Source organism: Vombatus ursinus, unplaced genomic scaffold, assembly GCF_900497805.2.
Source record: "Vombatus ursinus unplaced genomic scaffold, bare-nosed wombat genome assembly UNPS02014863.1, whole genome shotgun sequence".
In the NCBI taxonomy this organism is placed as follows: domain Eukaryota; kingdom Metazoa; phylum Chordata; class Mammalia; order Diprotodontia; family Vombatidae; genus Vombatus; species Vombatus ursinus.
The window spans coordinates 28,277,794-28,290,525 of record NW_020954641.1 but is presented as its reverse complement, the minus strand read 5'-3'; the positions used below and the strand labels follow the sequence as shown (position 1 = coordinate 28,290,525).

At 36.5% G+C, this 12,732-nt stretch overlaps 1 protein-coding gene across 1 annotated transcript in view; it reads left to right on the top strand.

The window, feature by feature from the left end:
* The window catches only part of MFAP3 (microfibril associated protein 3), an 18,896-nt gene extending 14,129 nt beyond the window's left edge, over positions 1-4,767 (top strand). Inside the window, exon 3 of the mRNA XM_027841738.1 lies at positions 2,076-4,767. Coding sequence (XP_027697539.1) covers positions 2,076-2,860 — 785 coding nt within the window. The 3' untranslated portion in view covers positions 2,861-4,767. The remainder of the gene's footprint in view (positions 1-2,075) is intronic.
* Positions 4,768-12,732: the final 7,965 nt, after the last annotated feature.

The following is a 12,732-nucleotide window of genomic DNA, read 5'->3' as shown; positions in this document are numbered from 1 at the left end:
TAAGGAAGTATTTTCTTCAGTAATCTTTTGGACTTCCTTTTCCATTTGGCCAATTTTGCCCATAGGCAGCGTGTCAGTCTGGTATGAGGCTCATACATCTTTTGTTGTCAACAAGTAAAGGACAGGATTTAAAATTGTAACAGAAACAGTTGATAAACAGACTGTGTTATTGTTAATAATATGGATCCATATAGTGGAATTCGTACATAATATATTCATGTAGTGCTCCCTGCAAGGCTCACAGCTCAGAGGGGAAAAGTAGAACTTTTAAGGAATGATGGTCATATTCATAGCTTCATGCTCTTTGATGTGTTTTTTCTTAACAAGTAGATGAAAAGATAGATTTTTTGAACTAAACATAAAGTCAGGCTAAATTATGGTAAAACTAAAGACAGTTCCAACAATTTTTCACTCTCTCTTGCCATTTATTTCCACCTAAAATAGTGTATGCTTTCTAGAGATTAAAAAGTCAGGTGAGAACTATTGAAAATCAATTCTAATTGTTATGTAGTTTGGAGAACCGTGTAGCACAGTTGTCATACTTTGTTATTACCCTCGGAGTTGTAAGGCACCTTAGAGGTCACCAAGGCCAGCTCTTTTCCAGCATCCCCAGAAAATGATCTTATAGCAACACCTCTAGGGATGGAGAAGCCATTTTCTCCCGAGGCCACTTGTTCTGTTATTGACTAGTTCTAATTGTTAGGAATTGCTAATGTATCAATCTGAAATCTGCCTTCCTTGAATCTTTACCTGTTGCTTTTAGTTTGTCACTCCACCCCTTCTCCCCCACCCTATCAGCCTCACAGAGTAAATTAGTACCCTCTTCCAAATGACAGACCTACAAATTGATCTTGTTCTGTCCTACCACCACCCCACCCCATATCTCCTCTAGGTTAATCCTCAGTTTCTTAGCTACTTGTGAAGGCATGGATCTGTATGCATAAATCATTTGTGTGTCTACATACATTAATTAGATCTTTAGGTGAAGTGTGATTCAGAGTTAAAACAGCTTTTATTCCACCTGCTAGGCTACTTATTCCCAGTGACTTCTGGACAGGTAGTTGATTTGTGTTTCAGCTCTTGGTGACATTGAAAAACACAGCATGTCCAGAGAGGACAACCAGAATGTTGAGGAGACTTAAAACCATGACCAGAGGAAGGTCAGTTGAATGAGTTAAAGATACTTAGTCTGATAAGAAAAGATTTAGATGGGATATTATTTCTGTCATTAAATATTCAAAAGACTTCCATGTAGAAGAGAGATTATATTTCTTCTTCTTAGCCCCAAATGGTAGGACTATGATCAGTGCATGTGAAGTTACAGGTAGCTAGATTTCTGTTCAGTATACAAGAATTTCCTTACAGTGAAAACTGTCCAAAAATAAAATGGGCTTCCCCATCACTAAGTCTTCAAGAGAATGATAGATGATACTTGGCTCTGAAAGAGATCTTGCTTAAGGTAGGATAGATGACTTCTAAAATCACTTTGAGCTGTAAAATTTTTAAAATCCTGCTAAAATTGTATACTTCCTATTTTGAAAATATTATAATCTGCTTTAAAAAAAATCAATTTCATCATCAAAAGCTTTTTCTAAGAAAATCACCTGTAATCTTTACTGTCTGTGTCAGAACAATGTATTGAAAACTGGGTCAGATCAGTGGTGTTGACCCAACAAAAAAACTTAGTCTCTGATTTATCAAGTCAAATCATTTTCTTTGGGTAGACAATCAACAATTTTCTAGGTTTCAAAAAAATGTGAAAACTACAAATTATTCTCATTGTCGAGCAGTGAAGTGTCTGGTAGCTACAAAAATTACTAGCCTGAAGGAATCACATTTTTAGTTTGTGGTCAGATTTTCATTTGTCTTCTGCCGGGTTTCTTTTTCAGCCCAGACTTTTGAGTTCATAAATCCATGATTTATATTACTCAAACATATAACAATGTAGCACTTCCTTTGGATAGAATATTTGCATTAAGAACTTTTGTATTGGAATATTACTAAAAATTTTGCTTGTTTATTCATATTTCACTTTATGATGTCATTTAAAAAAAAATTTCCTCTTGGGTTACTAGGTGGAAAATGGTTGATCTTCAAAAACCACCTGAATATCACCAGCGTAACCTTTGCTGACCGTGGGCTTTATACTTGTTTAGTCACCTCTCCAGTCCATGCCTCTTACTCTGTCACCCTAAGAGTTATCTTCACTTCAGGAGACATGAGCATCTACTACATGATTGTTTGCCTGATTGCCTTCACAATAACTCTTATCCTGAATATTACACGTCTGTGCATGATGAGTAGCCACCTTCGAAAGACTGAGAAAGCCATCAATGAATTCTTTAGGACAGAAGGTGCAGAGAAGCTTCAGAAGGCCTTTGAGATTGCTAAACGCATTCCCATCATTACTTCAGCCAAGACCCTAGAACTGGCCAAAGTTACACAGTTTAAGACCATGGAGTTTGCCCGCTATATTGAAGAGCTAGCGAGAAGCGTTCCTCTCCCACCTCTCATTCTTAATTGTAGGGCATTTGTAGAGGAGATGTTTGAGGCAGTGCGGGTGGATGATCCTGATGACATGGGAGAAAGAATCAAAGAAAGACCAGCCCTCAGCGCCCAAGATGGTATCTATGTCATCACTTCAGATATTGGGCGTAGTAATTCACCAGAAGGAGATTCAGAGGATGGCTCCCTGAATGAGCAGGGCCAGGAGATAGCAGTTCAGGTTTCTGTTCATCTTCAGTCAGAAACTCAAAGCATTGGTACAGATTCTCATAATAGTTGTCATTCCAACCCATCTGAAGAGTTAGGATCTCCTGAACTCAACTCTAACTGCAGAGATGGGGCATCTGAAAGTTAACTTTGATCACTTCACACCACATAGGGGAAGGTATCTAGGAGAACACACTTGTCTCTGTCAACAATGACAGAAATTACTGGGCTTTTTTGCGGAATGAAAATTGCCAAATTTAACGGGGGGAAATGCAAAAGTTTTTTCTTGTTATTTCTCATCCATGGTTGTCAGCTTCTCAAATTTTATTCAGACATAGACTCCTCGAATTTTAGAGCTGGAAGAGATCTTAGAAATCAGTGTGGCATAGTGAAAAATCACATAAGAAGTCAGAAGACTAGAGTTGTGGTCCTTGTTGCCCCTTTATTGATTAGTTCTGTAGCCCCAAACAATTACTGTAACTCTCTGGGCCTCAGTAAAATAAGATGATTAAACTAGATGATCTTTAAGCCACTTTCAAGCTCTAGAATTCCTTTAGCCATCTTTTCTAAAGCAACAAAATCTTTAACACATCCCAATAAAAAATCCTTCCCACTCTTTCACTACCAATTTAGGGAGGGACTAGATCTTGACCTTGTTCCTTTGTTTAGGTATCTACCCTAATGCCATGATGCCAAGAAATAGGATTTAGGAGGGGGTTTTTTCCCCAAATTTTTTATCACATGGATAGTGAAATTGCATGACCTTGGTTACATCTGTATGATGAACTGTGCTTGTATATTTGTTAATGTACAGGTTAAAATATACAGATAAAATGGGAGGCTTAATTTTAATCCACGAATAAATTACTCTGAATAAATTGTTTCCATTTGAAAGATATCTTTTAGGTGACCAGGTTACCATTTAATACATTGAAGCAGTAATTTACGAAATGGTTCATTCACAAAGCTAATTTCACCTGAGAAATATTTCCTTTGATGTTTTATTTAAACAAGATACAGTATCCAGCTGCCTTTGGTATAAATCATGAGATATAAAGATTTTTAAATAATTTTTCAAACTAACTTTTCAAGTATTCTGAGCTTTGGAAAAAGATTATGTGGGAGAAATCCCATTCTAACCAAGAATATGCAACCAATTTCTCAGTCTTTGAAAGTCCATAGATCATCTCTTCTTAGTCATTTAAATATGGCAATAAAGATTATCTTTCCACATCTGCCCCCAACCCTCATGCCTCCAACCATACTCTTATTTGAATTTGGAGATAGGGTTGCGTTAGTGATCAGTTAGAAGAAATTCAAGAGGTTTACCCAGGAGTCGTAAACCTTTAATAAAAAAGATAATAAAGTCTATGTTATGTTTACTTTGATATTTCAAAGAGTCAATTATTTCATTGATGTGTATATATCTTCCACCAACTCATAGTTGCTATAGCCAAAGCAATTCATTACCTGGAAAGCCATCCTTTTGATGATAAGCCTTTCCTGAATTTCCTGGGCTTCTTGAATGACAGACACATAATCTATCAGTGGTCCCTTTCAGCTCAATAGAACCTGTTATGGGGTTACCAGGCATGGTTTTAAAGGATCCAGGCTCACCTCCATGACATGGTGAAGCCATGGCATTAGGATTTTAATGGAAGTCAGTTGTATTACTGTATAAATATAAAATAACCAATTGGTCTTTAAAGTACTGATTGGTCTTGGAATTATCTCAAAGCATGAATTTTGTAATGTGGGATTTGTGGTTCAGCTGTATATGTGAACCATTCAGATTGCATTTCTTGTTTGAGATGTGGTGTTATTATCTCTCATAAACGTGCTACAAATTAATTTCTTTCAGTTCCTGAAAGTACAGTGCCATATCATTGTAAGAACTTGGCAACTAAAACACCATTTAGTACCTCACATTTTTGTCCTTTGGCTTCCAATTATTGGAACATACCGGGAAAGAATGGCTCCTAAGGGGAACTTTTAGAGAAGACTTGATCAGGATTTAATTTCTGGTTTCAGAGGAAGAAGGGCAAAAAAAAAAAATAAACTCATAAAGTTCATCATTCCCTTTGTCTTGGTTGATCAGAAGTAACTCATCTGCCCTACGTAGGAACAGATCCATATACAGTTGTATCAGATGCCATTAAGGATAAAAAGAAATGATGCATCCATTTCTGATCCAGTGAAAATTTAGTGAAAGGTTGTGTATTACTTAGATGATAGACATATTTCTACAAGTATTTTTTTCCCATATATTTGGCCATGGAGCAAAGGTTTTTGCTTTTGAACATCTGAAAGTTTCAGAACACTTCTGTTTTCCCACTATTACCATAATGTTAGAAGAATTTTTTTTAAATCCTTTTTTTAGGTGACCTGGTACGCTCTGTTTTATGCCTCAGATGCTGGCTTTGACCTAAGAAGATGCAACTTGATCAGAAAATACATCATTTTCTAGAACACAACTGCCATGTTACAGAAAAAAATAGCTTTGTATGGAATATTTCGATAGTAGAAATTGAAATGTTTTAGGAATGCTAATATATGGTCCATAATGATTAATGTCCAACAAAATGAAGCCCCAATTTGATGGATTTTTTTTTCTGCATAGTTTTACACTAAAACATACAACTTGATGAAAGCTAGCTAACTCAGAAGTGAGAGTATTTTTGAAATATTCAAGAGTAACTTGGTTTTGAAGCAAATGGGGCTGTGTAATTGTGAACAACCTAGAGATAGTGGTCCTCTTGGCAGTTACTGTAAGTCAGCATTTAAGCATAATTGTTATCTCAGGCATCCTTCTCCCTTCCCACCCACCCTCCACCAGCATTATTAATTGATTCCAGGAAAATACATTGGGCAGAATTATATTATGAGGAAGTAAGATTCATAACTTCAGCTCAAATTTAAATCATTGCCAGCCACTTTGCATCTCAGGCAAACAGATAAATGAGGTTTTTATTTTGGAATTTTCCAATATTATGTTGAGGTTCAATTATCACATTAGTGACATCAAATGTTAGATGTAAGCAATGTTATGCAAAATAACCCTGCACTTGCTTAGCACATATTTTCAGGAAGAAGAAACCATGTTTGTTATTATTCTCTGTATTTATTATTCATATATTGTTGGGTTTTAACTTTTTGTAAAATTCTTAACTTTCTGAACTAAAACTGCAGTTTTTGGACAATCACTGTAGTGTATTTATCTTTTTAGCCTGACTTGATTTTTTAAATGATATAAAATGCTGTTATATAATATTTCTAAAATAATTTCATCATGAGCATTTGTAATTTTTAAATTGTATTGTGATTTATGAACAACCAAAAATGTTGTCTATCATTGGTAAGCTTAAAGAATAAATTTTACAAAAAATGAAGCATTTTCTCTTTTCTTCTCATTAAAATCAATTAAGAGCATTATCTTTCAAGAAGATATTGGTCCAGTTTGTATGCTGTCCAATTTGTGGCATCAGGTTTTTTGTTGTGTTGTTACAACAAAAATATTGCTATTATAACATTGTGTCATGTTTTAGTGTCCTAACCTCAGGCCCCTGTTGACCATTTGATTCTTAGCAACTGCCTAGATAAAGAATTATTTTTAATTAATTGGTTATTACAAAGTAATAATAGTTTCAACACATACAGATAATCAGAATGTGAAGTTGAGCCCCAAATAAAATTATGAGTTCCAAACTATTTTCAATTTATTTCCTGTGTCCCTTTATAACCTCTAATCTACGTACTTAAGTTTTGTTATTTGGGTTTTTGTGTGTCTATATGGTAATTATATTCAACATATATTGTTGACTTTCTTTCTCATCACTTCACATCAGTCTTTCTATATTTTTAAAAAAAATAGTTCATTTAAGTAATTTTTATGGCAAGAAAGTATTCAGTTACTTCAGTTTATCACAATTTAGCAAATCATTCCCTAGGCTTTGGACATATTGTTTTATAATTACAAATGATCCAATAGGGCATATTTTTATACAGATAAGCACTTTTTATGTTTTAATGCTATCTTTAGAATATACATGTAGTCCCAGTGGGATTTCTGAGTCAGAAGGTAGGTTCAGTTTCGTAATTGACTGTTTTCCAAAAAATTGCACATTTCTGCAGTTCCACTGACAGTACAACAGCGTCCTTATCTCCCCATGACCCTGGCAACATTTTACTTTATAGGTTTTGTCAGTTTGATTGTCAGTTGATACCTCAAAGTTGTTCCAATTTTAATTTCGATTATCATTAGGAGAAGCAGCATGTTATAGTAAATAGATGATCTTGGAGTTAGGAAGAGTTGTATTCAAATCCAACGTCTGACATATATACTGGCTATGTGACTCTGGACAAGTCACTTAATCCCTAGCAATTCCCTAGGCAATTCTCAGACTATTTTAAAAAGAGAAAATCTTTGACTATTTTTCCATTGTTAGACACAGGGAGCAGGAAGTAGATAGAGCAATGCATGAGGAATCAGGAGACAAGTTCAGACCCTAGCTTTCCACTTCTTAGTAATCCTAGTGGCTGTGTGTATAATTTTATGTTATTGTTCTAGTAAATGTTACTGCCACACACACACATCCAAACAGTCTAGTGTTATAGTAACAACTCACATTAATTTATAGGTGTTTTAAATTTATTTTCAATTAACATATATTTATTTCCCACTTCTTTCCCCTCCCCTATTGGGCAGGGGGGACCCTTGTAACAAATGTGCACAGTCAAGAAAAACAAATTCCTGTTTGCCATGTCCAAAACATTAATTCTTAACCTTACAACTTTTCTGTAAGATTAATAAGGCAATGATAATAAGTCATATTTTGTAACGACAAGAAAATAATTCATGCCAAATGACTTTGCAGAGGTCACATAGCAAGGAAATAGCAGAGCACAGTTTAAAAATTCAGTCCTCTGACTCCAAATCTAGATAGTTGTCCCTTTTATATTCCTTCATTTATATATAATAGAAACGACGTAGTCTAGCAAAAAGAGCGTTGTACTAGGACTTAGGAAACCTAGATTCATGTCCTACCTCAGCTGTTAGCCTGCTGAATGAACTTTGGCAAGTCACAACCTGGTTGGGTCTCAGTTCCCTATTCTGTAAAATGAAGAATTTGTTCCAGCTGACATTTAAACTCCCTCCAGCTCAAAGGAGCTGTCAATAAAATCATTCCATTCCCTCTTATACTGGGAATTTGGACATTTTTTTGCCTTTCAGGGAATGGATGGAAGAAATTAGGAGCATTCTCTTAATACTTTCAAGTTCAACTACATTGTAGATAGGTGATCACTAGACCTTATGTTTGAACATTGAAAGCTATAAGTACATGGGAGAGTGTATACCTACCGAGTGTATACCTACCTACACCAGAGTAACAAAAGTCTTTATTTCATTTGCAAGTGTCAATGTTGAAGATACTTGAGGCAGCAGGAAGCACCGTAGATAGATTTTGGGGCTTGGAGTCAGAAAAACCTGGATTCAAATCCAAACTCTGTGACCCTGGGCAAGTCACTTAGCCTCTGCCTCATTTTCCTCAACTATAAAATGGGGATAACAGCATGTACCTCAGAGAGTTATTGTGAGATCAGAGATATTCATAAAGTGCTTAGCACAGTGCCTGGCACATAGTTATTTAAATGCTTTCTCTTCCCCCCCCCCACTCTCACTCTCTCTCTCTCCCCATGTGTCACATGCCATCCCAAGTCTTCTCCGAGTCAAATATCCCGCAGTTACTTTCATAAGTGGTTGAATGATTCATTTCAAATCTGCCTGCTATCCTGATCAATGCTCCAGCGTTGATCTGACTATATCCAACTACAATAGCACTACCTCAGTCTGAATAATCCCTGTGCTTAAATTAATGCAGTTGAAGATCACATTGAGAGACAATGTAGCAGAATGGACAGCAAGCTGGCCTTGGAGTTAGGAAGACCTGGGTTCGAGTCCTTCCTTTTCCCAGACGTATGGCTGTAGGCAAGTCCCTTAAGCCCTCAGTGCCCCCAGACAAGTAAGATTTTAAGTTACAAACAAGTTGCAGATCTGCATCATTGGAGGGAGCTTCTACACAAAGTTTCTTACACAAGTGAAATCACAGGTATGGACAAAATAACCTTTTTTTTAGTTGCCACATCATACTGTTTCATTGAGTTTGCAATCAGTTTTTTGTTTCTTTTTACATGAATTGGTTCATCAGCTTCAACAGCCTAAGGGAAGGAGAATATAATGAGATCTACTATGTACATTGCAATCCATTCATGTCTACTTGTGTAGCTCTGTCCCATCAAAAATAAAACAGGAAAGGGGAGGGAGAATAGGCAGAGCAGAGATCCATTCTTCCTACTTTTCCTAGAGTTCAGAGGCCACCTAGAAGGAAGCCTATTGGAACCACAAGATGATGGGAATGGGGGTGGGATACAGGAACAGGGGAGGGCATTTTCTAAATGGAACTTGCATAGCTGCTACAGGTGCTCCCCCATTGACACAGTAGTAAAAAGAGGTTTGGAGCTAACTTGTACAACCGCTGGGAGAGCAACTGTTGTGGGGAGGGAATGGTTTGGAGAACATGGGGAATGGTACCATGATAATGAAAGAGTGGTATAGTTGTGTGATAAGCCCTGAGGTAGTCTACCGTGTGTCTGAGGCTGGTGGGGGGAGGTGGGAAGGTGGAGGGTTCAGTTCATCTTCCTGCCCCGCAGTTGGTTACCCCTTGAGGTAATGATAGCCCTAACTTCAGAAACCACTGACCTATAAAGTGGAAATAACTACCCTGCCTCTCACAAATGAGATGATGATGAATATAAGAGTTTAGGACCATAAAACATACAAATGTGGACTATTTGTATTATATACTCACAGAATTATCAGGTTGAACAAAACTTTTTAAGTGCGTACACTAAGTCCTCTACTGTTTGATTGCGACATAGAGGTGGACTTGGGTTCTCAAAATCGAGTGCAAACTCTAGCGATTTCTACCCCACTGTAAAAGCTTTGAGCTTGGTCCTAGAAATTGCTTTCTGAAAACTAGGAGACTCAATACCAGTAGTCTGGCTATTAGATAATAAATTCTTTAGCTGTGACAGCCCAAAAATGTCCTTTGTCCTCAAAAGGTCACTCTGGTTCTATATCGATTGTGGCAGAAAAAGAGGCAGAGGGTGCAAAAAAAAAAAAATTCCTTAGATTAGACCATTTATAAACATTGATGTAACTATTGGAACTCTAAATGGAAGCTCTTTGTTCCAGTGGCTGGACATCCTCCTGGGGACTCAATCTTATCAATATAGATATTCTTGCCATAAATAAAACTAGAAGATGAAAAAACTGTAGCTTAGGCTCCAAAGTCATCTTGAGAGAAGCAAATAAAGGAATGAGCAAGGTTGGTTTATTATGTAGCACAAAGAAATGAGAAATGTTATTTCATGAGACACTAAGTCGTTTAATATAGTAACCCAGATGAACATTTGTTTCAAAAACCTGAAAATCATAGCTTCATAGATTTAGAGATGGAAGAGTCATTAGAAATTATCTAGTCAAATATTGATAGACTTAACCCTTCTCAGCATTACAAGGATCTAAGACATCTCCAAAGGCCTCATGATGGAAAATGCTATCCATATCCAAACAAAGAACTATGGAATTTGAATGCAGATCGAAGCATACTATTTGCTATTTTTTTTTCTTCTGTTGTGTTTTGTTTCCTCTTTCTGGTGGTTCCTCCTATTGGTTCTAATTGTTACTTACAACATCACTAAAATGAAATATGTTTAATAGGAATGTATATGTATAGCCTATATCAGATTGCGTGCCATCTTGAAGAGGAAGGTAGAGAGGGAAGGGGAGAAAAATTTAAAACTCAAAAGCTTATAGAAATGAATGTTAAAATTCAAAATAAATTAATTTTTAAAAAATTATCTAGTCAGTGTCCAGCTGGCATTTATATGGTGATTTAAGACATATTATTCCCACTTTCCAAATGAGGGAAAAGGCTCAAAAACTTGTGACTTACCTAGGGCCACACAGCTAGTTAATGTCAGATTTGAACCCAAGTTTGCTTTACTCCAAGTCTAATTCTCAGTACACTTATCTTGACAACCCCAACCTTATTGTAAAATATTTGTAGCTTAAACTTCACCATCCTTTGCAGAGATAAAGAGACCACAAAACTCAGTGAAAAACTCAATAAGACCCTCAAAAATACATCAGCCTATACTTTAATATTTGTTGCTATCAATGCAAGAGTCAGTAGAGGGGAAGAAAAGGGAATAAGCATTTATATAGCACCCACTATATGTATCACATAGTAGGCTAAGCAATTTACAAATATCTCGTTTGAGACAACAATCCTGTGAGATAGGTGCTATTATCTCCATTATATAGATGAGGAAACTGAGGCAATTGGAAGTTAAGTGACTTGCTCAGGGTCATACAGCTAGTACACATCTGAGGACTAGATTTGAACTCAGGTCCTCCTGACTCCAGACCCAGTATTCTATTCACTGCACTACCTCTCTACTTTTATGGCAAAAAAATATAGAAAATAGGACTCAGGATTAATGAAAGTCTTGTAGACCAGTGGTGTCTAGCAAATAGAAATGGAGCCAATAAACCATACCTAAAGGATCCCCACAAGGCTGCATGCTGATTTAGTATTTTTATTTTGTCAAATATTTCCCAAATGTATTTTAATCTGCTGCTGGCAATACTGGGGGGTATCAAGGTCAGCATTCAGCCCATAGGTATTCAAGAACAGAGAACAGGGTAAATTTGGACAGGTTAATTATAGAGTCAAGATTGGAAAGCTCATAAAATAAAGCCAGAGCAGAGATGATGGCTGGGAGTGTACTGAGGGATAGAGAGCCTAGAGGTCATGGTAAGAATAAAACAGAAAAAAGAGTTTAGGAAGAGTAAGAAATATCAGAATTCTTGATTGTGGAAGTAGAACATTTTTGGATGATGGGAAGATTAAGGGTGTGACTGAAACAGAATGAAGTAAAAGATCATAGAATCTGAGGAAATTAAGGAATTAGGAAGCCAGGGATTTGAGGGAATACCAACATGTATCTCAAAATCTCCTAGTATAGGGGAGCAGAGGTTGGGGTAGAGAGGAAAACCAAGCAAGGTGTTGAATTCTTTTCAAAAGGAAGGAGAAGGATCTGGGGCCAATACTTAACTGCTACCAGGATCTGTATTGGGTGATGTATCTGACTAGCATAAACTTCAAAGGAGAGGAGACTCTAAGTGATGGTGGCAGATGGAGGATCTGGAAATGGCAATGGGAAGCAAATAATATTCTGATACCCACTTCCAGGATGGGAGAAGTGGAGGGTTACGGGAAGTAAATGAGTATAGCTGCAACCAGTACTAAAAAGTAAGGCCAGGAAGGAACCAGGACTTCATGAGTGTCGGAAAATGGAAGGACCCCTACAGGTAGAGGTCTATCTAAGATGAAGGGCACAATGGATGGGTGAGGCAGAACTAGATTGTGAAATGGTTGTCAGATCACTGACTTTTCAGAGCAAAGATCAAAATCAACAACAAAATGAATAAAATTGAGGGCATATACCAAATAATTAAAATAATTCCAACCAACTTATTTAAATGAACTATTAACAGAAAAATGGGGAGTGAATCAAGAACATGATACAGACTGTTGTTTCCTAAAGAAGTTTAACCAATTGAAATCAGTCACTATAATGAAGACACCAAAAGAGCTGTGGAAGATGAAAAATGAAATGACTGAGGAAACAAAAGTTCGAGCTTCCAAGCAAACAGATTTATTAAGCACATTGCATGCCAATTGCCCAACAAATCAGGACCAATAGCCTTCCTGAACTTTGACACTGGACCCCCAAACACAAGGGGGGGACAGATTTTTATACATTAAAAACAATTAATCAAATAAGACCAATTAATTAAAGGAAAACAATACAACATTAGATAATCTGATTTCTTTTTTTTTGGTTAATAAATTTATTTATTTTTAGTTTTCAACATTTACTTCCACAAGATTT